Source organism: Balearica regulorum, chromosome 5 (genome assembly GCF_011004875.1).
Source record: "Balearica regulorum gibbericeps isolate bBalReg1 chromosome 5, bBalReg1.pri, whole genome shotgun sequence".
Lineage (NCBI taxonomy): Eukaryota > Metazoa > Chordata > Aves > Gruiformes > Gruidae > Balearica > Balearica regulorum.
The window spans coordinates 44,232,479-44,260,261 of NC_046188.1; the positions used below are offsets into that span (position 1 = coordinate 44,232,479).

Below are 27,783 nucleotides of genomic sequence, written 5' to 3' on the forward strand. Positions count from 1 at the left end.
ATAAGCAGGAAGAGAAAGGACTAGGGAAAACGTGGGCCTGCTTATGAATGGGGCAGGGGAACTTGTGACAGATGGAAAACACTGAGGTACTTGGGGTATTCTTTGCCTCAGTCTTTACCAGTAAAAGTGGCCTTCAGGGATCCCAGGATCCTGAGACCAGAGGAAAGATCTGGAACAAGAAAGACTTACCCTTGGCAGAGGATGACCAGGCTAGGGAGCATGTCAACAAACTGGATACACATACATCCATGATTCTTGAGGGGTTGCTGCCACAAGTGCTTAGGAAGCTGACTGATGCCATTGCGAGACTGCTCTTGATTGTCTCTGAACAGTCATGGTGATTAGGAGAGGTTCCTGAAGACTAGAAGACAGCAAATACCACTCTTATCTTCGAGAAGGGCAAGAAGGAAGATCTGGGGAGCTACAGGCTGGCCAGCCTCACCTCAGTCCTTGGGGAAAAAAGTCTTCCTGTAAGATGTTTCCAAACACATGAAGGACAGGAGGGACTAGTCATCATGGATTTACGTAGGCGTACTTAACCAACCTGATAGCCTTCTACAATGAGATGACTAGCTTGGTGCATGAGGGGAGAGCAGATGATGTTGTTTACCCCAACTACTGTAAAGCTTTTGACAATTTCCTCTAACAGACAAGCTGACAAAGTATATGGGTTAGGTAAATGGACAATGAGGTGGACTGAAAACTGGCTGAACAACTGGGCCCAGAGGGTTGTGATCAGTGCCACAAAGTCCAAATGGAGACAAGTCGCTAGTGGTATACCCCCAGGGTCAGTACTGAGGCCAATACTGTTCAACATCTTCACTGATGACCTGGATGACGGTACAGAGCAAGTTCGCAGATGATACAAAACTGGGAGGAGTGAACAACACATCAGACGGTTGTGCCACCATTCAGAGAGGCCTCAACGGGCTGGAGAACCAGGCAGAGAGGAATCTGTGAAGTTCAACAAGGGGAAAATGCCTAGTCCTACATCTGTGGAGGAATAACTCCAGGTACCGGTACACGCTAGGGGCTGACTGGCTGAAAACAGCTTTGTTGGGAAGGACCTTGGGATCCTGGTGGACAACAAGGTGACCATGAGCCAGAAATGCACCCTCATGGCAGAAAAGGCCAATGGTATTCTGGGCTGTATTAGGAAGAGCATTGTCAGCAGGTCAAGGGAGGTGATCATTCCACTTTACTCAGCACTGGTGAGGCTGCATCTGGAGTATTCTGAGCTTCCCAGTTGTCGTGGTTTTACCCCAGCCGGCAGCTGAGCACCACGCAGCCGCTTGTTCACTTCCCCCCCCCCCCCCCAGTGGGATGGGGAGGAGAATGGGAAGGAAAAAGACAAGACCTGGTGGGTTGGTATAAGGACAGTTTACTAGGATTGCAAAGGGAGACGGGAAAACAAGACAAAACAAAACAAAACAGTACTTAACAGAGTATACGAAACTGGTGATACAGAATGCAGTTTCTCACCCGAGGACCGTACAACTCAGACCGCACGCTCAGACCTGTCCCGAAACCGGACTGTCCCCGAGCCACGCGTCCTGGAGCTGCTGCCGCCTCTCCCCGGCTAGCCCCCTTTTATGCTGAGCATGATGTCACATGGTATGGAATACCCCCTTTGGCTAGTTTGGGTCACCTGTACTGTCTATGTCCCCTCCCTACTCCTTGTGCACCCCCAGCCGTCCCGCTGGCAGGGCGGTGCGAGGAGCAGAAAAGGCCTTGGCCCCGCGTAAACACTGCTCAACAACAGGTCCATAGAACATAAACATCTCTACATTATCAATGCTGTCTCCAGTACAAATCCAAAACATATCCTCACACTAGCTACAATGAAGAAAAAATCAATCCTCTCAGCTGAAACCAGGACACCAGTATAAGAAGGAAAGGACTTACTGCAGTGAGTCCAGCTCAGGGCCACGAACACAGTTAAGGGACTGGAGCATCTTTCATGAGAGGACAGACTGAGAGAGCTGGGACTCTTCAGCCTGGAGAAGCGAAGGCTCAGGGCGTATCTTATACCCTTCTATGGCTATGAATACCTGATGGGAGGGGATGAAGGCAAGGGAGCCAGACTCTTCTCAGTAGTCCACTGAGCAGGACAGGAGGCAGTCAACACAAAAAATTAAAGCATAGGAAATTCCTTCTGAACACAAGAGTGAGTCTCTCTCCATCTTTTTCTGCAGATGAAAAGATAATGTTACTGAAGGAGAAATGGCAAAAGTGGCCTTCAGTTGTACTGCTTCTTATTTTGTGCCTTAAGAAGAAACATTTTACAACTTTTCTCTCTGCAGTGTCTTTCTCTATTGAAGGTAACTGCTTTATTTTTCTCCACAGGTTAGTAACAGTTCCGGAGAGACATTAGGAGCAGACAGTGACTTGAGTAGCAATGCTGGTGATGGCCCAAGTGTGGAAAATGGTGGCAATTTGACAGGATCCAGAGGCACTGTGTCAGACAGTGAAATTGAGACAAACTCTGCTACAAGCTCTATCTTTGTAAGGGCATTGCAGACTTCCTTTTTTTTTTTTTTTTTTGAAATTAAATCTTGTACAGTAATCATGTCAATGTGTGTGCATGTGTGGAAGAGGATCTCTGATTCTGCTCTAAGGGTTGATCAGCAATGACTTACAATATTAAAATATTAAAGATGTAATTTTGTATGGATCCATGTACCTTCCTTCATTTCCTGTGCAATACATGGTTCTTTGGGAACAATAGATTCCCATCTTGTACTATGTTACAGGCTCTAGCAAGATTTAATACCCCCTCATTCAGTATTTCTCTCAACCAAATGGACATTTAACTGCCCTTCAGAAGCAAAACAACATCGGTGGGCATTGTTCAACCTTACCTAAGTAGGAGGAATGGTTTCCCCTGTTTCTTAGGAGCCACTGTTTGATACAGGAAAGGGATGACCCATTGTAGGTTTAGCAGCTGTTCTGTTTCTTTAACACGTTACTTTATTCCTATTTGAAGCATAATCATAACTTTTAAATATACTTTCCTAGTTGGAAGATCTGTATGCAGTAAAATTCAAATTATCTGAGAGCACTTCTTGTTCATTTTGGTTTTTAAAGTCCTTGATTATTGGGTATAACCTCTAATATACATCTTACCGAGAAAATAATTTTATACTCCATTTGGCTAAATTAAGCTGTATGAAAACAACTTGCAATGCCTTAGGAGTAGTTTCACTGTGTTCATTATTTTATAAACCTGATAAGATTGTAAAAGGATTTTAACCAACAAACGAAATCATTGTGCTTCATTGCAGACTCACTCTAAAAGCATGAAAATGATGTAACCACATCTGCTTATTTAGCTGCAGGAGGGCCTCTTCTCAGTTACTAAAGTTAGACTCTTTTTGTTTTTAAACACTTAGTTTTCTGTGTTTTTCTACTTAATTAATGAAACTAAGTGGAATTTTCAGAACCCTTGCAACATATTTAGAACAAAGATGATTGGTCTACATGATGTATGATGAGTGTCAAGTATCGCACCATAGTTTACCTGGTGGTAGAGAAGTAGATGGGCCAGCTTTATTATTACAGTTCCTGTTGGCTGATAGTCCCAGCACAGAGTTCTTCCAACCAATGATGTATAATTATTTGCTTAATGTCATACCTTTATGAATGGTAAATGAAAGAAAAACCTGTAGTCTGAATATGAGATAGAGCTGAGGTAATCCTATTCTGCTTGTGAATATTCATTTTTTGTGTAGTCCTGAGAAGGCTGCATATTTCTTCCTCTGTTCTTCACAATCTGTGCAATGACAGTGCTATTCAGCTATTTCCTAAACAGTAGGAAAGATTTACTATCAGAATTTGGGCAAACTTACTGCATAAGCATGAAATACGGGTGACGACAGAAGAGGTTGAACTGTTCTTTCCTTTAGTCTGGGATTTGCATGTTTTGTTTTGTCTGTTTTCCTTCAGGGAAGCATTTTGCTTCCTCTGTGTTTTGATTTGTCTGTTTTTCCTTTGTCTGACTCTGGACTTTATATTACCTTGCTCTTTGAACAGAGTAATTTATTTGTTTTGTGAATATTTGTGGGAGAAGTGTCTATGAAATACAGCTTGCAAACTGCATCTGTTAAGCACAAGAGTAGACTGCAAGAAACAGCCCTGCAGGGAGCAGAGTTAAATTGTCTGACACCTCTTGTATTACTTTCAGGCGAAGTCTCACAATCTGAAGCAGAGTGTGAAGGATAGCAAAGGCAGTGCTCCAGGGAGAGGTCCAGAGGATGGGAACCAACGTGTCTATCTCTATGAAGGACTTTTGGGTAAACTATTTTTTTTGCAGGGAGGGGATCTTTTAGACTGAAGTTCAGGTGGAGTCATGCCTGGGGCAGACTGGAATTTTTACATTCCCAGAGAATGTTTTTAACCATTTACTGCTGTCTATACTGGTGGAGTAGGAGGGCGCATCAGGCCATTCAGAGTAAAGCCAAAGATTTGCTGGGGAGATTGAGTAAGAGGAGATGGTGTGAGTGGTATTGTTTGCATAAAATATAGTTTTTCCAAGTCTCTTGCTGTTCGTAAGTATGAATGCTTTAAACTGTTGGGAAAAGGGGAGAAGGAACTTACTTCGCTATGCATGGAAGCCTAAAATGTATCACTGATCTTGAAAAAAGTTCCTTCATCTTAAGTCATTGAACAAAGGGCTACTAAACTCAGAATACTAATGGCCTGCAAGTGTATCCTTGAATTAGGAGTATATTGGCTTTTTTGAAATGTATTTCATCTGGACTTGCTGTTAATCAAGAGCTCTCTCTTCCTGTGTTTTTCATCCTTTCCATTTATTGTTCCTACCTGCTTGGAACGGTGCAGGTAGGGATAAAGGATCTGTCTGGGACCAGCTAGAGGATGCTGCAATGGAAACCTTCTCTATGAGTAATTATCTTTCCACTTCTCTGTGTGTTTGCCATTATCTGTGTTTGTGTGAGATACTCCTCTCTCTTTTGGGCAATGGTAACGCTACATGGAAGAAGATAGACTCCTTAAAGAATAGAGATGAGAGGCACTTTTGTGTAAAGGTTTGAAAAGGTGCTGTGGATTAGATTGAGAGATAGGTCTTGTCTTCTCTTTTACACTTTTCTTTGGTTGTGATATTGCTTGTGGTTTAAAAGTAACTTTTTTTTTTTAAAATATGGATTAATTGTGTGTTGGATTATGGTATTTTCAAGGAGTGGGAAGGAATTAATCTTGAAGTATTTGACAGGAGTAAATGGAATAAATGCTCAATTTTTGTATACATTGCATAGGCAAAGAGCGTTCAACTTTGTGGGACCAGATGCAGTTCTGGGAAGATGCTTTTTTGGATGCTGTGATGTTAGAGAGAGAAGGAATGGGGATGGACCAGGGACCTCAGGAGATGATTGACAGGTAAAGTTCTTTAGTACACCCCTTTCCTCCTTATTGTTTCACCTGGGGCTGAAAGAGTAAAAAAAAAACCAAATTATTTTAGTTCTACTGAACATGCTATTGTCACTTTGCAAACTTTGTTACTATACCTGATTGTTCCCAAATGAGCCTTTTTGTCTCTGTGCTGGCCAGTATCTCCTGATACTGAAATACTATCTTCAGTTGTGACATACATTTTTTTAACTGTTGTGGAGAGGTAGTATTTCTAGAGAAATGGGTATTGTAAGCATAATCACAGTATGAATAGATGGAATAGACTAGATTAGTAGCAAAGCAAGAGATTTCAGTGGCAAGATGACTATATTTTGGAATAAAGGAAGATATCAGTGTATTGACATAAATTGAAAAAAATAAATGTTTTCAGAAACTGCATTTTGAGCCTTCTCAAAATGCAAAGTCACTTACAGATGTTTTTACTTTACTACAGTTTGTAGTTAAAAGAAACAAACAAAAAAACCAGCAGGGAGCCACTCTAGAAATATCTGCGTGGTTGCTTAAAGCTAGAATAGTTCTAAGATGTCAATCTTCACTACCTGCTTGCCAGTTTGGGTTTTTTTTTTTCCCTCAGCTCTGTTAATATCTGATCATTCTCTGCTCTGTCTACCACCTGTAGCTGTACCACCTGCACCCGTGCCATCATGTAATGTTGGATCTGGTAGCCAAAATAAGAACTACTGTGTGGGGGTGCTAGTTTGAGAACTGTTTCCTTTTCCACAAACTACCTGGACAAAGGGAGTGCCTGGGCGCTTCCTTCATCGGTTTACTTCTGCCTTGCAGCTACTTTTAAGCTCTAAAGGCGGGTAGCTCTTACACCAAGTTTATGTTCCTCTTTGGGCAGTTGTAATTGTCATGGAGCTGCAACTACAGAAAAGAGGAAATGGATAAGCCCAGTGGACCACTGAGAACTTTCCTAATGGAAATGTTTAATTGTGATTGCAGTGTTTTACTGGAAAATGCCCATTTGGCTTAGTGGTTTTGCAGGTTTTATTTGCCATACACTTTACAAATAGTGATCTGTCCCTTACCAGTGCTTTAGTGAATGGGATGAAGAATGCCTGTGAATCTGCTTCAGATCTAGCTCTTCTTGCAGGTATCTGTCCCTGGGAGAACATGATCGAAAGCGTTTGGAGGATGATGAGGACCGCTTGTTGGCTACACTGCTGCATAATATGATTGCTTATATGCTTATGATAAAGGTGACTTTTTTTCTTTCTCTTTTTAATAGATAACTGCTGAGATTTAAGCAGTATATTGTTTTGGTGTTGTCTTGAAACCATACTTCCCTGTTCACAGAGCTCAGAATAGTGAAGTATAAAAGAATGTTATAAAATGTCTCCTAATCTTAATAAAAAAAAATGCTTCAGTACCTGGAGATTCCTTGAGATTGTTGTCTGAGTTTACACAGTTCTGTGCCATGGGTATGCATATACATTGCCACTTAAAATAGAAATTTACTATTTCTACTAATAACTTTAGAGGACATTCTTATTTTTAAGAGTAGGGGTTATAAATTAAGTAGAGAGCATCTTCTAATCTGATTTCCTCACAGCTGCAAATTCCAAACGTGGGCAGATTGTGAATATGCATTTCAATAACTTCACATGAAATTTGCTGTTACTAGTAAGCAACCTTTTTGCTCATTCAATGGGCTGTCTGTATGCATCTTAATGCTGTAGGTGGCTACTAGCAATATCGTTCTTTTAGTCTGAATAATTTCTTAGATAATCCAAATCCTCCCTCAAAGTCACTGGAAAATCTGTCTTCTAAAATTTTTGTCATGTTTAGAACCAGCTTAGGTGCATGGTTTTACCTGTAACAGATTTGATGCACTGTGCTGTCCAGTGCAACAGCTTGACAGTAAGAATAGGTAATAGTTTGATACCTTTCACTGTTTAAATGATGAGGTGAGACATCATTCCATGAAGAATGTCTGATACCCAACCAGTGGAAGAAGTTATTGTATGTAATTTTTTGTTGGAGGTTTTTTTGAGGGGGGGAGGGGGGGGAGGATGAGGCGCGGGGAACTGGTGAGAGAGAAAGAAGGTAATGATTTTTCCTGACATAAATGGAATCTGAAGTTGAGTTTTAAGATGGGATTTGAGTATATTTGGAATGAGTTTATTTCAGAAGACCACTGTGGGGATTTGATCATTAGGACATTCATTGCTGCAGTACTTGAAGTAGAAGTAATAATAACCAGTGCAGTTACTCTCATCACAGAATGCAAAAGAGGAGAAATAATATTGGTTCCAAAAGGCTATCTCATGACAGATGTTGATAGAGTTAGTCCCAGAGGGGAAGAGTGTCTTTTGGTGTGGTGAAAATAATCAGATCCCCAAGAAAACAGTTTTCTGGGGGAAAGGGATAAGGAGGCAAACAGGATATTACGCCTTTGAAAATGATGTCAATCTGGGCCGATGGGTTACAGATGCAAAGGGAATACAGGGGATCTGAGAGTTGTGATAAAACGATTGTTTCTTTCAGTGCATCTTCAGAGATGCTCGAGAGTGAGGATGGGATGAAGAACTGGGCAAAAGAAGGGTTGTGGGGTACTGGGTTTTCTTTTGTTGTTGTGATTGCTTTTTATTCCCCCCTGATTATCAGTTTTGGGATAAAAGGTAGTGGCTCTAGAATTTGGTATATATTATTTGTGTGTAGGATTTTTTCAAGCAGTTAGAGTGAAGACTGTAAGAGACTAAAGAATGTACCAAGGTATCTCATCTTAGAGCAGCTTTCTAGTAGAAACTGCAAAGTTGGAAGGCCTTCTGTTACTAGAGAGGTGAATTACTCTGAGCTGTCAAGGGAAGCATAATCCTCCTAACCCAACACCTTGGTATTTTAATTTATTTTCTTGTTTTGGGAAAGCAGAGCTTAATAGTTTTTACCTAAAAAAAGTCTTGCTTTCTTTCAAGTGCAAAGAATTTTTGCCAAAGGAAGGAAGCAGGTTGAGTTTGTTTTGTATGTTTCATAGCACTAAGGTTATAATCACAATATCATTAAAAAGAATGTCCGATCTAGCTTGAAGTCAGTGCTTAAGCATGAGTGTACTGTCTTGAAGCCTTTAGTATCAATGGCTGGCATTCATAACAGCCTTTTGAAATGGCACCTGGGGCAGAAATGATTTGCTTTGCTTATGAGCTTTCCTGTAGTTCATTTTCAGGAGGAATCTGCTGCTGTTTGAGGACTATCTGGAAATGTTTGTTAGAGCTCTGGCCTAGTGACCAGGAAACAAATCATGAAAGAGTGAGAATTCTGAAAGATATGATGCCTTTGTTTTAATATTTCTTGTGTTGAGGGCTCCACAGTTGACTAAACCAGCTCTTTGCAGAGGAAAGGGCGGAGAAGCTAGCCTGGCAGACGAGACCTATCATCTAAGTGGCAACATGGAGAACTGATGCTTTTGATGTCAGTAGGTGGAAGTGGAGGGTAGTGGAATTGCTGCTCTGTTGTGCAAGAGCAGGCAGAAAATCTGTTGTGCACAGTATCGCTTGCCCAGTCCCTGGGAAAAGTGGTGTATGTGCAACTTCTGCTCGTACTGCTGGGCTGAAAAGGCCCTAACGTGACTGAGCTGGAGATAAGTTGTTTTGCTATCATAGTAATGGAAACCAAGTTATGTTGATTTTGATAGATAGGAGCTGCTGCCTGTGAATAGAGAAGAGTGAGTAACTGTATCTCTGCTTTCTAGGTGAACAAGAGTGATATTAGGAAAAAGGTGCGTCGTCTAATGGGAAAATCGCATATTGGACTGGTGCACAGCCAGCAAATAAATGATATTCTAGACAAGCTTGCCAATCTAGTAAGTAAAACAGTGATGAGTGATGTACCTGTGGGAGCTACAGTGGAGGAAAAAAAACCCTGAAAATTCTTCTATAAATGCTCTGCAACGTTAATTTAAAACTATTAAACAGAATTAAATTTAATTGTTAAATACTGCCTTCACATGTATAGAATAAAGACTGTGATTGTATGTCCCTGTTTATTAACTGCATAACATTATAATATTATAATTAGAACTGCAATACAAATATGTATAAACATGACACTTCAGTACCACAGTTCTATGCAACCCTAATGTTTTCTTAATATCACTTTTGTGGGCGGGAACCTTTATTCTTACTATGACTGTAACAAGTATTTAGTTTTCCATTGGTTTCTCTGTCATTATAAGACTTACAGCAATCAGTTTCTATACAAAAATGTTTCCACTATCACCTGCCATGCAGAATAAACCTTACATCCTGTAATGCTCATTAAGAATATAGGTTAACAAACTTATTAATTAAGTTAATAAAACTAGCTAGCTTTTAACACAACCATCACCAGGGTGGATGCAAGTTAGGCCCTTTGAAAGGTAATATTTCAAAGCGTTTTTACATTTGGAACTTAGTTTTATGCACAGAAAGAACACAAAATTATCTTACAATTAATTGAGAAAAAGCAGACCGATTTACTGCAATGTTATTGGAACCCAGACACCTCACTGTCCCATGCTGAGTACAGTACCAACGTGAATGTTGTTGTTTGCTGTGATAACTCATAGTCACACTTGTTGAAACTAAACTTACAAGAGTGTCTTGCTTAAGGCTTTCTCCGAAATTACTTCCAGTCAGCTGTGTTAAAAATACTTCTTTTTCTTTCATTTGTTGAACATGTTTCTAGTGTCACCTAATTGACTTTTTTCAACAGATCAGGAGAAATTTGTTTCCAAGTTCATTAATGATTGATTTTTTCCCCCCTCTAGAATGGACGGGAACTCCCTGTGAGACCCAGTGGCAGCCGTCACATCAAGAAGCAGACTTTTGTAGTACATGCTGGGACAGACACAACAGGAGACATATTCTTCATGGAGGTAGAGACAAGAGTAATATTAATGCAACTGGTAGCGTTCAGTAAGTAATATTAGAAATCTTATGTAATATTTTGTGCTCCCAGGTATGCGATGATTGCATTGTGCTGAGAAGCAATATTGGAACTGTGTATGAACGTTGGTGGTATGAGAAACTCATCAACATGACTTACTGTCCCAAAACAAAAGTGCTGTGCCTGTGGCGAAGGAATGGGCAGGAGACACAACTGAACAAGTTCTACACGAAGAAGGTACACATCTTGTTTAATACACACAGTACTGAGGGAAAACTGCATAGAACAAATAAATCCTTGGTATGTCATGTTACATGTTTAATCAAAAAATAGCATTCTCTCTTCAGGACTAGTTACTGAACTGCAATAGCTGTTTAACAGCACTGACATCTGAAGCTGGCATTATGCCTTGTCATTTACCCAAAGAAATTACATGCATATCTTTTACTTGGGTTTTTTTGGTTAGAAGAAGGAAAGCATGACTATTACTAAGTATTGCATGAGCTTGCAGGCTTATAAAGGTAGTAAAAATATTGGGGTAGATATATGGGGAAAAAGCTAAATAAAACTATGTCTTAGTAATTGAGTTAACTGTGTCATTTTTAATGGCAAACCCAAACTGACAAAATAGATAAAAAATTTTCTCCAAGGGCCCATGTTTGATTTTTATTTCGTATATGCCTACATTATCCACTAATATGAAAGCCCTTTTCTTCTCCTTATGATTAATTGCTAATACAAAGAAAAAGCTTAAACCTACTAGAAAACTCCAGTAACTCTTAGAACTCAGTAACTCCTACACAATGACCAATAAACAAGAGGTAAAGATTTGTAAATGCATGTAATGTAATGAAAGGTTATTATCTTTGAGATATATAAAGGGATTTGATTTCTGCTTCAAAAAACTCCTTTTACATAGACCAGATCATCATAATGCAGGTGTGAATACAAAGGGAGGGAGGACAAAAGCAGTGTGCTACAGAAATTACTTAGAAAATTAATTGCATGTATCTTGGGATTCAGATAAAAAATTTTCTTAAATTTTACTCTGAGATTATGGCTTAACTATTTTTTGATACTAAAGGAGGGAGCTGGAGAAGATGAATAGAAGAAATGGTGTAAGGAAATTGATATGAATAACAAAAAGATAGATCATATGACCATGACTAGTAACATTGATTGCTGGAAGTTGAAAGAAAGGGAGGGATTGTGATAATTGTTTTGAGGCTTTTTCTACACTAGGAAGCTTGAGTAAGCTTGGTTAGATTGCTCATGAGCATGTGCCAAGCCATGAACTCTTCACTAGCTTGTGCTATGAAACGATATGAAATGGTTTCTCTGTCAACTTGAAAAATAAATACAAACACCATCTAGGAAATAGATGTGGTTGAACTTTTGTAGGCTTTTTGTCATTATGCACCACACGGAGTTTGTTCTTTTTGTAGAATCTTAGAATTTTGCTGGTTTTTTTCCCTTAGTAATTTGCAAAAATAACATTGTATTACTCTTCTTTTATATGTTAGTGTCGGGAATTATACTACTGCGTAAAAGACAGTATGGAGCGAGCAGCAGCAAGACAGCAAAGCATTAAACCAGGTACAAGATTTTGCTTGTTGGGAACTTACATTGTTTATTCTGCAATCAACGATTTTTTTTTTTTTATTAATAACTTATTTGAACACAATCTCCTTTTACTTGGAAATCTGAGGGTAGCTTTGTACATCCGCGCGTACGTAGCAGATTTAGTGTTATCATTAGCTTGCCTCCATATAACTCACTCTAAATACAAAACCAAAACACCTACATAATGAAAATTTACAGGTAAGGAGGACTAACTGCCAGTAGAATGATAACTAGAAAAGACTATGAAACTTCAGCTTCAATTTCTGTTCGTGGTTGGCTGGCTCCTCCTTATATTCCTGATTGAGACATAGAACTATGCTGTCCACTTTGTGTTGAGAATGGAGGCTAATAAATATGCTTCTTTGTGTTAGTGAACCTACAGTGATGAATCTGGAGCTTTCTGCACTTTCAATGCACAAAACTTTTCTGTATCGGAAAGTCTTGTACTGGTGCAAGTCAAAAGGTGCTGTTGACCCAATATCCTTATATCAGTATAACTTCTCCAGTGTAGACATTCTTAGTTTTGCATCATCATCTGGGACAGTATAGTATAATTATACTGGTGAAATTTTTTTTGGCAAACACTCCTTTCCTTTTCCTGTTGAGTCAAAAAAACCCTAGAAGTGAATTTGCAGTTTTGGGAGATTGAGTTCCTGGGAAGGCGATTTTCCATTTTTCTTAGTGCCCAGAGCGCAGCGGGTGCTGTACATACCTGGGTAACAAACATGAAGGTGGTTTATTTTCTACCTTCATAAGATGGTTGCTTCTCCTTTGCTGGAGCCTGTTTGCAGGTTCAAGGTAATATCACTGTGGTTTTCTGTTTTCAAGTTTGATTTTTGTTGCAACTATTTCTTTTTTTCAATTGGATGCTAGGACTCTGGGAACCATGCTTTGAGGTACAAACCTATTTTAGGTGCTTCTTAATGCCATTTCTAAGGGATCTACATTTTAAACTCATAACTGGCACCAGCATGACTGACAAAATTACTTGTGTTTAAATCTAGCTTCCTAAGTGTTCAATCCTCAGCTAGCTGTTGGAGCTTGGAAGAGCCACCATTTTCCTCCTCCTACCATTAGTCCAGTTTAATTTGAGAAGGAGGAAGGACTGGACTTTCACTGAGGGCAGAGGAGGGCAAAAGTGTCTCTGAGAGCTATTTTAAGAAGTGGGCAATAATGTAGTGTTAAAAATGTGTTTGAAATCCATCATGCAGTGTTCAGTAGTTCTGACAAATGATAATTTTTTAAAAAAATCATGAGAAAGCATTTTCTAGCTGAACTGAATGATGCAAAAGAAACTAGATGAAAATGCCTAGATTGTCATCTGTTAATGTCCTTTATTAAATTGTCATTGTTGTAACCATGTTGACTTTTTCATTGCTGAAAGCGTAAAACAATGCCATACAAAATCATCAAGCTCAGAAATGCAAGCCTAGTTTGTGCTTGCTTATGTGTTTGTACTTAAGACTACGCTGTCTTAGGTATTCTGTGACTGCAGTGTCTTACCATGCAGAAATGAAAGGTGGCATTTAAAACGAACAAACAAACCCCAATATATGAACTACAATAAATACAGACTGAGCTGACATCGATGTCCCTTCATGTAACCAGGATGAAATTTGTTACGATAGTTAAAAGTCTAGTTATTCTCAGAAGGCTGTCATTAGTGAGTGGACTTTTCTGAAATGCTGCCTGCTATTCTTAGTAGTGTCCTCTTGCTATTCACATCAAATGGAAATTATGTTTTTATTGTTTTATATTTCCCTTCCACATATCACGATTTGGCTGACTGCTTTCTGTTCTTTCTCTCTCTCTCTCTCTCTGGATATTTTTGTTTGTTTGTTTTTCTTTGATTTATTTTTTTAAATTGTCACAGGCCCTGAGCTGGGTGGTGAGTTCCCTGTGCAGGATATGAAAACCGGTGAAGGAGGTCTTCTTCAGGTCACACTGGAAGGAATTAACCTGAAATTTATGCACAGTCAGGTATGAGGGAAATCTGTGAGAAGACTGTGAGCATGAAGCTTTTTGCAGCATGCCTGTATATGTGTTTCCTCTTCCCAGAGTATCAACAAGGACAAGGGATAGCATGATGGGGGTGAAAAAAGCATATGTATATTTACACACACACACACACACGCATCTATAAATATAAATATATGTATATGTAAAAATACACTGAAAATAAATATCCTCAGGAAAACTATAATCAACTGAAGAAAAACATTTAAACAGGTTTCAGCTTCTTGTTTCTGGTGGTCTGAGTTGTCTAAGCACAAAACAAATGGTAGGCAGTATATTAAGGGACAGAAAAAGTAATCAATAGTAATCTAAACTGCCATAATGCGTCACATATGTGATGTGATACATACCACATATGTGAACATATCCTGATGGCATAAGCAGTCAACCTTAGAGTGTTTGAATATTGCAGGTACAGAGGGCAACCTTCTGCATCATATTTAATCTGTCTTGTTTTAAAATTTGAGAAATCATCTGTAGAATTTAGTATGAAAATTAAATGGCAAAGTGTCTCTTGCAGTAATTCGCAAAAATAAGAAAAAATTACTGATTCTTTTTTCCTTCCAAAAAGCAGATCTTTTGGGCATAGAGGAAACACAACTAGAATTGTCATTTCTTCCTTTCTCTGGATGTTTTTTCTGTTGCTTCCTTTGATCCTTGTTATTTATTTTGCTTTGTGTTTTTTTGTTTTGCATATGATATTAAATGCATGCTATGCTAGAAAGTAGAATCAATTTTTTGGGGGGGGGGGGGGAGAGAGAGTGTGTGTGTGAGAGAGAGAGAGAAAAGCTTCTGTCAGTCCTCTGTGGAGTGTTGTTTCCTTTCCTCCTGACTAGACTTTTCTCCCCACACAAGCTTTGTCCTTCTTTGAGGATACATCAGTGTAGATCCCACTGGAAGTGCACGTGCATCTCAAACACACATGCTCAAAATCTGTAATACTTCTCCCAAGGTCACAGCAGCACCATGTACCCCTTTGAGTTCGTATGTGCCACTGTAAGGAGTGGAGAGTTCTGAACCTCCTTCAGTTTTCTTCCTATTACCAAGGTAGAACATGGACTACAGCTGACTTGCTGTAGTATTTCAAACCTACTCTGTGATGAAACAGTCTACCTGACTTAGTTATATATTTTAACTTTTAATTGGATATGCCAAAATAGGAGGAACTGTGAGAGGAACTCATCGGTAGTACAGAAAGAATTTTTGTAGTTATTGGAAATGGTAGATCTAAAGCCTTTGAAAATTATACCCTGGAAACAGTTTGATATTATAGAAGGATGTAATAGAAAATACTTTGTCCTAAGGTAAGGACACACCACAGGCAATGTTCTGTTTGCTTCTCCTTTTTCTTCCTCTGCCAGAAGTCAAAAACAATGTTGAGCTCAAACTGCTCATCTCTTGAACACTTTATGGAGATGACTCTATTTCATAAAGGGACAGCCAGGCATATATGCATTTGCAGTGAGAAAACATATATAAGAAGGTAGACACATCATCATCATTATGGTTTCTTAAGTGTAACAGGCAGCTTTACAAGACAAAGACACTCAATGTTAAGCACCTAGTGAGCACATCTGTCCAAAAGAAAAACTCTAAATCCCAGAATATACCCTTGTGCTTAAATTCAAAGCCTTTTTTTTTTTTTTTTTTTTTCTTTCCCCCTGAAAGAAACCTTAGGGAAATCTAGTACTGATTGTTACTATACAGCTGTCAGGAACATTACCAGTTTAATTTTGTACCACAGATACCGAGTCCTGTGCTACCACTAGTACTTCTGCAATACTAGCTTTATCATATCCTTCCTTACAAAGAATGGTGTTCTAATTTGCTGTCTGTGATGAAAATTACTACATTGTTTCCGGATGACAGTCTGTGCAGGGTAGACCCGGGAAGTATGCCAGCTGTCTCCCCCACCTGAAAGATTTATTCCCCCTCTTCATCACCTTTCCAATGAGGTTGCAGCTAAATGAATTTCCATTACTTAAGGTGGATATTGAAACAAGTACAGTTCTGGAAAATACACTTCATTTATTCAATATGTTTAATTCTTAGTCTAATAGATTTACATTGCCATTTGAGAGTCTGTATAGAACAGACAACTGTAGAGGTTATGTAAAGGATTCCTACTGGTTGCACCATACAAAAAAATCCCCTCCAATTTCATAATCTGTGGAGCTCAAGGATGTTTACATTCTTATTCAAACACTCATCAACCAATCTGCATTCTTAATAAAAGGTCTGCTATTCTAGATGAATTGTCCTTTCCAATTTTCATATAAATTATATGAACTGCTCCTTAAGGCAGTTGACTTCAGAACACGTATATGAGGATGATTTAAATGAGGATCCTACAGCTGTTTCTCTGTCTTGAAAATGGCTTTTCATGTTTCTGTTGAGTTCGGATGGGGATACTGACCAACAGATGCCTACAGAACCTCATCGGGCACAGCTTTCTCTTCATCTTCCTCTCCTTACTCCATATACAGGCCATGTTCTTGGCCCTCTTTCCAAGTACTCTTTTCAGCAATGCGACTTAATAAAATAAGAGATTTCTGTTGCTCTGCTTGGTTGGATGTCATGGAAATAATTCATTTAGAACATAGGAAGAGGGTTTCCACTTTTTTAATGAAAAAGATAAATGGAGTCTATTCTGTCCTACCTGAGAAGACTGAACATACTACTTCAGTGTTAGAATGGTGCTTGCTTCCATGAAACCGTTTTTGAAGACTCATGATTTGCAGTGTGTAAACTTTCTTCCCGCCGTGTGAACTCCTCAGGAAATGTCTTAGATGCATGGTGGGCAAACCTATTATTGACACGATAGTTGTCTTTAGTGTTCACAAATTGTCTCACCATGCCGGCAGCACACATAAGTTTTAAGAAAAAATGTTCAAGTCTGTCTGTGCCTAGCAGGTCAGAGGAAGTCCTTTGGAATAGGGAGGAATCAAGCGTACCTGTGGCATTGGCAGATTATTCTGAGTTTACATCTACAAATTATAATATTGGGACTGAGTAACTCTGTCCCCGTTATGAATTCATCTGTATCAAAAATAGATGGAAGTTTAATAAAATGCAGCAGGCACATGCCCATCTACAGTAGGATCCACACTGAATGCTCTGTCTTGAAGAACCACAGTTTTCTTAGGGTAAGTAACTGTTATTTCCTTTACGCTTGTTTTCTAATTGAGTAAGAGGAGAGCATCTCTGTCCCTTAAACAATATAGCAAGGAATTGCCCATCAACTCGTATGTGTTCTGAAAACGGATAACTTACTGTAATTGTGACAAACTCAATAAATTCACATCTTGCTCATAACTCTTGTGGAAATGCAGCACTCCTTAACATTATACTCAGATCACAAGCACATGGGGCAGTCGAGTCTTTTAGGCAGCTTTACTGTTACCAGATGAAACAACCAATGTTTCACCTGAGCCTTTCTATTGAGTTTCTGAATTTTGTACTTTAGACTACTAGCAAAAAATTTTTACAGAAAATATTATAGAAAAAGGAAACTTAAGTGCAATAGAGAAAGTGTTCTGTTATTGACTTATTTACTCTGTAGCTATTCTTCAAAAAATAGAATGTTTTTGACCAACTAAACTGCTATAGAACATGGGTGAAAACATGCAAACAAAAAAGATGGGATTAAGTCTCCTTTCCCTTGAGTGCTTGAATGTAAACAGAAAGCAAGCTTCAGATTTTCTGATTAAGTGGTAGTTTTTTGTATTGAGCAAAAAATATCCTGAGTCTGTTTTAGTTCTCTGCTAATCAAAGTAATAACAAAACCCCTTTGACGTGAAAATCACCCTGACTTCTCTGAGATACATGGTGCATTTACTGATCTCTATTGATAGAGATAAGCCTGTTTCTTTAAAAAAACGAAACACAAAACCCACAACAATTTCTGATGCTGACTTCCTTTGCCTTTCTTGGGTAGCATAGCATCTATGATTACATGGGTGTTGCCATTATTGGATTCAGGAGGGTTCCTTTCCCTTCTTTCCAAGACAATGAAGTTTGAAGCTTCTCTAGTAACATTTTCTAAAAAAAAGGTCCCGAGATCATGGTGTCATAATTGTATAGGCACTGGAAGTATCAATCCAGACTATTGTAATACAGTCTTGCAAGGGTCTCTCTAAGGTGTTGAACATAGACTTACTCTGAATGTTCTCTTGCCTTGAAAGAGGAAGTGTATTAGAAACTGGAATATGGAATTGATTCCTTATAGAACTTTCTACAGCTTCTTATGTCTGTGTACTGACTCTGACCTTTTGGAGATGTGCATATAAGAAGGGGCTGTTTTGTATCTTGAAATAGATTGGATATTGAACAAACTCCTTAAGCTCAGAGAACTTGTTTATTCATGCAATCTTGGCATCTTGGTTCTGGACTGAAAGACCTAGTCATGTAGTTCAACTGTTTTGTCTTTTGGGGTTCACGTATGTAAAACATGAGTTTGAACCAGATTTGTTTTCTAAGTGAGTGCTCAGCTGGTAGCAGCCATACGTGAAGTGAGCATGTAGAGAAGGGTCCAAACCCTCCCATCCTGCTTAAAGCAGAAAACTGGTACTGACTGTTAAAGGAGGCAGTTCCAAGAGTAAGTACGGCGATAATATATCATAAACTGCAGTAAAATCTTAAATCGCAAGGTAGAAGGAAGGTTAGTGGTTCTTCATTGGATTAAATTCGACTACTGGATAGGTTAGGAGGATCAATGTCAGGGTGGGAAGTACAGTGCCCCTTACCTGCCCTCTGTGCTGGAGGAGGATGCATGGAGGGGCAGATACTAATTGGGATGGATCAGAGGCTACAAATCGTGCCAAATTTGGGAGCCAGCTTTTTTCTTGTCCCCCTCTTCTGTTGTATTTCAGGTGTGTTGGTATTCTTTTTGCAATAACTCATTTGAGTGCCTGAAGGGGTAGCAATGTTGAATATGTCAGAGTTACTAACTCCTTCGTTTCTCTTCCATGCTTTCTCCTCCTGCAAGGAGCGGAAGGTACTTCATCTTCTGCTGTCTTCGCTTCTTAGCACTTTTAAGTTATTTGTTGATTTCTAGCATTGTGGCAAGTTTGTCTTTTGAATATTTATTTCACCCTTTATTTATATATTAAACTGTAAATGAACTGGTAGTGTATGCTACAAAACTTCAGGTTGTATCTACTGCAATGATGTTTTTGTTTAATTTTGGTTTTTAGTTTAAAAAAACCAAACCAAACCTGACTAATTTTATGTACTTTTCTTCCTGTTTTTGTAGGTTTTCATAGAGCTGAATCACATTAAAAAGTGCAATACTGTGCGAGGAGTCTTTGTCCTGGAGGAATTTGGTAATTACATTATTTTGATATTAGGTCTGTACTCACATGGCAGTAACTCAAATTTCCAGTCTTCAGGTTCAGAGTTGCACTGTAGTTTCAAAGATGGGGAGAGAAATGTAGACTGCACGTGAGAAGTTGCCTGAGAGATGGGTGACTTTACATAAAAAAATTACACATTCATTTTCATCATATTAAGATTTGTAGTCTAGGTGCTCTTTGTTAATAGACAAAGATGATGTTTTGAGTCTTCTGAAGCAAACAAAACAACAGTTAAACTTGGATGTGTGTACGAATTTCCTTTGGTATGTTCGTTTTTCATCTGAGAAGCCATATTTTTAAGCAGGACTTATAGTTGATCTTTCTCAGCACATTATGCTTTCATTACAAAGAATTACTGTTGACTGCAAAGTTTTCTCTTTGCTGTATGTGGAATTCCATTTTTGTTGTACAGACCAGAAGATGTTTTGTGAGGTTGCACTTTATTTATCCTGTGGTTTTTGTTTCAGAGCATGACTGGTAAAGAGTGGAAAAGTAAAGCTTAAGGAGAATTAGACAATTTGTGCTATTTTGGTCAGTTATTGCTATTACATATAACCCACCTACAGTCTAGTTTGGGGAAAATTCTGGGCTACTATTGAGTGTTAGTGTCAGTGACACTATACTTAACTAGTGTCTGAAAAAATGAGTGACTTCAGATGCAGTTCTCTGGAAGAGTGATCCACATACTTCTCTTGAAATAGTCTCCAAATCCATATTGGTTTATTCTTTCACCTATCTGTGAGACATTTGTCTAGGTCTTAAGTGTATGTATGAAACATTTAAAAAGAAGATAAAATTTACAACATTCTTTCCATAATAGATCAGCAGCCATACTTTGGCCATTAACCAAATCTAAATCAGTAGCTCCCTTTACCAAGACTCTTATTGTTCTTTGTTGTTGTGAATAGAATGTTCTGGCTGAAGGATTCTCTCTTACAATATAAAAGACAGTTAATATGAGATTGCTGAAATTAGTGTCTTTGTCCATAATAATGCATTGCCTCCCTTCGGTGATACAAAGTTATAAGGTATTCAAATGATAAAGCCTTTCTGACCATTGTGGTTTGCTTGTTGTTTGCAGTAAATTAATCTCCCAGAAGTTGGGATTTGAATTTGTGAACAATTTATTCTCATTTTCTGAAAATGTTCATGGTTCAAATGATCAGATCAGTGTATTTAAACCCTGAAAAATTTCTAATAGTTTAGATGTTCAGAAGTTGTCTGCGCTTTATGGTTGCATATTCCTTTGATACCATGTTTTCACCTTGATGGACTTGATTCATTGTACTACTTACAGAAATTGGTTAAGGCTGTAAAAGATTATTGATGAGTTTTACAAAGATGAAAGTTCAGAAGCCATAAAATTAGCTTAAAGAACAACTTCAGCTTCTGAAATCTTTACCTTAAAATAAGTTATTTGGATCAGAAATGAATTTTCAATCATTGTTTGAGAGGTTTTAACTCAAAGAATTCCTTTTAATAGTTAATATTGCACAAGAAGAAAGACAGTGTTTGACTTAATTATTTCCAGTTGACTTCCATTGATGACTCTGTAATACAGCATTTAGCCCCTAAATCATGACTGTAATAGCTGTAAGAAAAAGAGATTTTTTTTAAACAGAAAATTTTGTAATCCAGGGCCTATTGCAAAAGCTAAAATTGTGATACGGAACTTATGAAAGGGTAGTTTTAAGAAGCAATTAAAAATAAACTGGGAGTTGGACACTACAAGCAAAAACTGAGAAATTAAACCAATTAAATTAAAAATACCCTCCTCCCAAAACAGAGGTCACAGACAAGAACCAATTTAAATGTACCAAATGAGATTTACAATTTGTCCATCCAGCTAATTAAGAGAGAGGAAGAAAGCTGTTGCAGGGGAGCTAACCTCTCTTCTTGTGCAGAGATGAGAGACTACCTCTGAGCTGCTTTTTTTTATGGCTAAAATGATGAGAAGATATGCCAATCTGTCCTGCTCAAGAGAAATTAACATGTTAATTTGTTAATAGTAAACTAACAGCATTCAGCAAAAACTTGTCTGGACTTCTTAAGAATGAAGCTATTTAGCTCTGTTAAACATTGTGAACATTGCAGTCAGATTCATTATAGTATACTGAAGTACTTTCACTTCTTAGAAAGGCAGAGAGTGGTAAGCATGCATACTCCAGTCTGATGGGAAATACTTCAGTGCAAGATTTGCTTACTTGATTTTTGCCAAGCATGAGTGCTCCAGGTTTAGTGATATCGCAGCAGGAAGTTAAAGGTCTGTTTGTGTTAACGCTGCGCTTAGATGGCAGCATGAAAGGTGGAATTGTGAATTCAGAACAGTATGCAAGCAGAAGTTCAGGAATTGTTGCCCACAAATGGAAGTGGAGATTTAAGTAAGTGAGGAAAGTAAGGCTCTTCCCTCTGGAATTTGAGTTACTGCTGTGTACTTGTGCTTTACTTTCTTGTGGCCCCTTCACCACCGCTGCTATGAAAACCTTCATTCTCCAGCAGGTAAAGTGATGTCCCCTAAACTCATTTTATGCTAGCACCATATTTTCATCCACAGGACCAAAGGCTGCCGGATGGTGCTTTTAATAACTTACTCCCTTCATCCACTTAGTTCACAGCATCAGGAATAACCTTTAATGTTAGAAGAAAAGTGCTTCTGCTAATGTCTTAATTTGAGGCTTGGGTCTTTTTTCTTTTTTTTTCTTTCTCTTTTTTTTCCTTCTTTTTTCTTTGTATTCTGCAAGGGTAGTGCTTTGACCTCTCTGAGTGTAAATGCAAACCCACTCTTTTTACTCTTCCTAACTCAGTCCTCTCAGGAGAATTTTCCCTATCAGAAGGACTGTGAAGGAGTACTTTACTTAAAGGCAAGGCAATTTACTGACTGTGAAGTGGGGAGACAGTATCTTGCCTAGGGGCTCTCCTGTTCCCTTTCTTCCCATTCTCAGTTATGATACAGGACTTCACAGCTTCCCTTCTCTCCTTCCCTCATGGCACAAGGTCCTTACAGCTTTCCCTTCCTGCTTTTTGAAGAATATATGAACAGTTGTATGTTATGCAGTGGGCAGTGAGACTTACACAGCTGTAAAAGTCCAACCCTATTTGGCTGTGCACCAGCCTCACTCCCACCTTTATCCCCTGGTGACATGGAGTTAATTTGGAACATCCGGTGCCAACGGGTAAGGTAGCTTGGATGTGCACCTCCTTATCTCCCCAACTCTAGTCACTGGTATCACTGGGGCAGTGCAGCCTGGGTGTGCACTTCCCCTGTTTCTCAGTCCTTAACGTAACTCCAAAAAAAGAGAGAATTGAAAAATTAGACAAAAACATTACATTACTTTTTACTATCATATTCTGTACTTCTCACTAGATTTTTTTTTCAAGAATGACAATATTGTGACATACGAGAATTAGTAGGCACTGGTTTATATTTAGAGTGCTTTCTCAAACCCAGTCTGCACTGCCTAATTTTGGCCCCTTAGAGTGTGATCCGTCTCCCTCTCCAGCGTTTAGCCATGTCATATCATAGTTGAAAAGATGACATCTGCATGTATAGGTATTGTTGTGGACTTTTCCTAGTTATTCATACTGAACTCATCTGCCTCTATTTCTTTTCTTGTCACTAGTACTATGTGTAATAAAACATTTACCCTTCCTCTATGAACCTGGTATGATTTGTTTTTGTGTAATTTCTGTATTGCTGCTTCTAAATTTTTTTTGTTGTGACACAAAAATTCCATGGCAAATTTCAGCTATTCTGGAAGGGAAGAATTCAAAGTTGGTCTTGGTATTCCACTGATCTTAACATTTTAAATGTGCCATTTCTATGTTCTTAGTGTGGTCTTTGTTCTCTCCTGGTGATTTCCCATGGTATCTGTTCACAACAATATTTGTAGACGAAGTGTAGGGGAAAGGCACAGTTCAGATGCAGTGCACGCTAATGAGATGGTTACAGCTTGCTTTTTATGCATTCCACAATGAGAACAAAAGGCAAATTTTCTTTAGCTGTATTATGCCTGTTTCCTTTCTGTTAATTTGAGGCAGTGCAAGGGAACAAGATGAAATTGTCTGGATAATAGATTTTTTTTTTTTTTCCATCAGTGCCCTAATCCTTTTTTTATATATAGTCTTCAGGAAATCAACAAGCCTGGTATTTTAAGAATACATGTAACTTAAATCAGTATTTTAAGGCAACTTGATCAAAAGCAATGAACATTTTCAGTGAGTATGTCAAGTAAATACCATCACACACATCCTAGACAGGAGAAAGAATGTCTTGAGAAACTCTTGAAATAGAACTGGGAAACAGTCTTCCGGTTTAGAAAATTTTCTCCCTCAGATCCTTCTTTTTTTCTGGCTTTCACTAACTTACTACAGTGTGTCTAACAGTTCTTCTGAGATCTGCTACTCAGCAGAGGATTCAAGCACCTAAAGGATAAAATCTTTGAGAATCATGTACTGACAAATTCCTATGGAACTGTTGGTTTATGTTTTATTGTAGTAGACTTTAGGCATATTTTGTTATTAATTTTGCCGTCTAGCAGGAATAAATAGTATGAGAAAAGCCAGAGTCTCGATAAGAACTATCAAGTATCTGTTATGGTTTTCCAAACAGAGGCAGTGACGTATTTTTGCCAACCTGAGTAATTTATTATTAAATTACCAGTATCTTCAAGGACATATGTAATGTAAATGAACAGAAGGAAGAGTATCTAGAAGTGAGGGATAGTGAGGTGCCCTGTACCTGCACCTGCTGTCTGTGTGCATCCCTTCCCTTTCCTATGGGAACATTGTGCTATTTCTTTCCCCTTTTCCTCTCGTTTTTTGAACTTTTTGTTTTGTCTCTTGCCCGTCCGGTTTTAGTTCCTGAAACTAAAGAAGTGGTGAGCCACAAGTACAAGACGCCAATGGTGAGTCAACTGTGATGCCTTCTGGTAGTTCTTTAGAGGATGTATCTTTACATTTTCATGTGACAAAAAGAATTAGATTGAGATTGCAGGATTTGCAATGCTAATACAGCAGTGAAACACCAGCTGCTCTTTTATGATAGTTTTTCTTAAGGGAAGACAACAAAACTTCATACTTGTTTCTATGAAGCTGGAGGAACTCACAGGTAGTGCAGAAAGTGTGGTCTCTTTTGTTAAGATAGATGAAGACGCAAGGTAGCTGGTTTGGCGTGAACATTAGCACAGTAAGAGCTAGTGAAACTGTTAAATTTAAGAGAGTGCAGAACATAATCCTTAATCCACCAAACAGATGGAAAGGGAGACTAGTTCCTGGGCATAAAGTGATTGTTAACTGAGTTTATGAAAAATTGCCATTTCCTCATGAAAGTGAGCAGTGAGATACAAGAGAACATTCCAAGTATTGATTCCTGCTATATAGGTGAGTTATTGCTCTGGTTCAGTGTTCAGGTGTTTTATAACATTTTTTTGAACACCAGCAGTTGATAATGATACTTAGCACTTTTACACATAATAATTCAATCCTCAGGCTTATGAGGAAGAAATAGAAGCCAATGATTATCAGAACTGAAATTTCTTCAGATATTTTATGTCTGAAGTGCAGTGTGTACATTTGGTGATTGCATGGAAACTCACAGTCCTTCAAGAGGAGAGAGAGAGAAAAATTACTTGAAGAAGCTAGAAGTGAGAAGCTAGAAACAGAAGGCTTAGAATATGCATGATTTAAGAAGCAGACAGCTATAACTTTAAATAAGAAAAGCCAGTTTAATTAAAATTAATTATATTTTACACGAGTGTTTTAGCTTGTACCATAGTAGAACAAAACATGTTGTTATTACCTTTACAAAGATTATAAATGTCAATTTACAGGACAAGAACTTTTAAGATCACCAGAATAGCCAGTGTTAGAACTAGGATGTAAACTAAGTCACTGAATTGTGCTGCCAGTCACATGGTAAAAGAGAATTTTCTGTTAAATAATAGCACACTTAATCAGTTGAAAGCAGTAATTATAAATCTTGCTAATGCCATGTGAAACGCTCTGCTTTAAGGTAGTGGCAAAAAATTGCTTGGTATTCTTCATATGAAACATGCAATGTTGGATTGTGGGGATTTTTTAATTTGGAAAAAGCTTATATTATCCATGGATTCTCTAGTGTTGGTTAAAAATTACAAGGATTACCAGTCCTTGTAATTTTGAGTATAAAAAGATAGTTGTGAATAAGGAAGAATCCTACCATCTCATGAGTCAAGGTACATTATCGGATGTTTAGTTTTAGTCTTTTTACTTAGCTCTTTCAATCCATCCCAGAAAATTTCTTGTAGCTTCATACAACAGAGCAGATACATGGGATGTTTCTTCCAAAGCCAGCTGGCCAACTTTCTAGCTTAGCCTACTGTTCCTAAAAATTATTAGAATCCTACTATCAAGCAACTAATGTTTTTATCCCAAAGGAGGTTTTTTATTTGTTGTAAGGCTTTTCTTCTCTATCCATCTCAGTTAGAAGGTAGTATGGGACACTTTTTCCTGATTTTTGTCTGTAGCCAGAGTAGTTGTCCCATGAAGGAAGACATGCAGCAAAATACAAAATGTGCAGTGGATTTTGTAAAACAACTGAATCATCTGAATTTCATTATCTCCTTTTCTAAATTCTTGTAGGCTCATGAGATCTGCTACTCCGTGCTGTGTCTCTTCTCTTATGTGGCTGCCATTCGTGGAAAAGAGGCAGAAAACAAAAGCAAACCACCTCGACCAGTTTCCAGTTGATCACGGTATCAGGAAATACCTACCCTTTGGCACGTTGATGTGCAGTACTCCCATTTTTACTGCAATTCCTGGAGCTCACTTTACTGTCTTCTATGAGAACTTGATTATTTATGTATGACCCTGCAAGTCTTTCCCCATAGAAAAACCTAAGACTTCACTGCTCAGTCTCCTTCTTAATTCATCCTTAATGGAGTTTTTATATGAGCTGTTAATCAGACAGTTTTGAGCATCAGCATCCAGCTATGAGTGACCTACTCTGGCCATTCCTTGGAAGTCCTTTTTTCTTAAGATGACTAACAGCTTGAGTTCAGTTGGGTTTTTTTGTTTGTTTCTGGTGGTACTTGTTACAGATTAATCACTTTACAACTGCAGACTTCTGCTTTCAGATTCTCTGGTATGCGCATAGTGGAAGCAGTCTTGTCCTGCATGTTGTTTGAATGTAGTGGTTTTATTGTTTTCCTTCTGTGTTGTTCATTTTTACCCACCAACATGGAGTTCTTGTTACATAGTTCTTCAGGCTCTTTTGGTAGAGATGAACTATTTAGCTACTGTAGTCTTAAAATATCAGGTAACAACTGAAGTTTGGCTATTAAACTGATCCATCTGTGAAGATGACTGCTTCCTAAGTGGGATGAAAAGCGGAGAGAGAAACTTTGAAGGCAGTATATTGTGAAAAACCCTGACACCTCATGGATTGTGTGGATTTTCAAATGGGAGTTTACGTAACATTTATAGACAACACAGCAGTAGAGTTAACAGATGCATATAAACACTACCTAAAGCAGTTAATCATAGGGATTAGAAAATGAGTAAGGAAGTTTAAAACTTGGAAACATTATTGGCAGGAAGCACGTGGCAGACCCATATTTTTTCAGGTCTGTAACTGTACTCTAGAGAAGGTATTTCTATAGCAATCTGCAGAATATGTTCAGAAGCCCAAAGGATTATGCGGTCTCCAAATTTTTTAAGCTATTGCTTTTTTTCAATCTGTATATCAAGGAATCTTGCAAACGCTGTGTTAATCTATAATGAAACTCCTGCAGTTAAAACTATCCATCATGTTCCTTATTTTAAGTACGCCGGATATGAATGTTTTTTGCATCCTGTTTTTGTTCTTGAACTGTGCTGCTCTTGTCTGGAAAGCTCTTAGGATGCTGGGAGGAGAGACTGTCTAGAGAAAATAATGTTACATGTAAAATATCTGGAAAAAATGCTCTGATACAAACTGATGTATTGTATGTTTTGACATAGAATTCTGAGTAAATGCACCCAGAAATAACCCTGTTTTGGCTTGGTCAGGGTATCTACCATTTTGAATGGAATACACTAGTAATAGGTGAGGAAATGATGTAAATATTATAGTACCACATCTATTTATAGAAACTGTACAGCTGTGTGAATGTGAAAATAAAATGTCATTCAACCAGCAACTGGTTTTCATCCTGCTGTGCTTTTCTATTGATGCAACTTAGTATTTATAAGTAGTAACAATAATTGGTTATTACAAGTAATAATAATTACTTATTAATGTACTTATATGCAAAGTACATCATACACATATTAAATAATGAAAAAGAGAAGAATATAAATGGAAAACCTACATTTCTTTCCACATAAGCAGTTGAAAGTTAGTTGGTTGTCTTCTATCATAACATCCATGTAACTTGTCTTTTTTAAAAAAAGTATCTGAAAAAGATAAATAGGGAAAACAGAGACATCTGAAATACTGGATTTTTTTTTTGCACACATGCAGATAGAAGCAACATGTAAA

The 27,783-nt window shown here is 38.2% G+C and overlaps 1 protein-coding gene across 27 annotated transcripts in view; it reads left to right on the forward strand.

The window, feature by feature from the left end:
- Positions 1 to 27,442, forward strand: part of MADD (MAP kinase activating death domain) — a 74,736-nt gene extending 47,294 nt beyond the window's left edge. For 18 of the 27 annotated variants that reach the window (XM_075754600.1, XM_075754602.1, XM_075754610.1 and 15 more), the window contains 13 exons: positions 2,347 to 2,505; positions 4,184 to 4,292; positions 4,840 to 4,902; positions 5,274 to 5,394; positions 6,524 to 6,629; positions 9,119 to 9,229; positions 10,175 to 10,282; positions 10,366 to 10,530; positions 11,817 to 11,889; positions 13,790 to 13,896; positions 19,187 to 19,256; positions 24,144 to 24,190; positions 25,905 to 27,442. In XM_075754600.1, coding sequence (XP_075610715.1) covers positions 2,347 to 2,505; positions 4,184 to 4,292; positions 4,840 to 4,902; positions 5,274 to 5,394; positions 6,524 to 6,629; positions 9,119 to 9,229; positions 10,175 to 10,282; positions 10,366 to 10,530; positions 11,817 to 11,889; positions 13,790 to 13,896; positions 19,187 to 19,256; positions 24,144 to 24,190; positions 25,905 to 26,012 — 1,347 coding nt within the window. In that variant the 3' untranslated portion in view covers positions 26,013 to 27,442. The remainder of the gene's footprint in view (positions 1 to 2,346; positions 2,506 to 4,183; positions 4,293 to 4,839; positions 4,903 to 5,273; positions 5,395 to 6,523; positions 6,630 to 9,118; positions 9,230 to 10,174; positions 10,283 to 10,365; positions 10,531 to 11,816; positions 11,890 to 13,789; positions 13,897 to 19,186; positions 19,257 to 24,143; positions 24,191 to 25,904) is intronic. The other 9 variants (XM_075754608.1, XM_075754612.1, XM_075754617.1 and 6 more) reach the window with 2 other exon arrangements.
- The last annotated feature ends 341 nt before the right edge of the window (positions 27,443 to 27,783 follow it).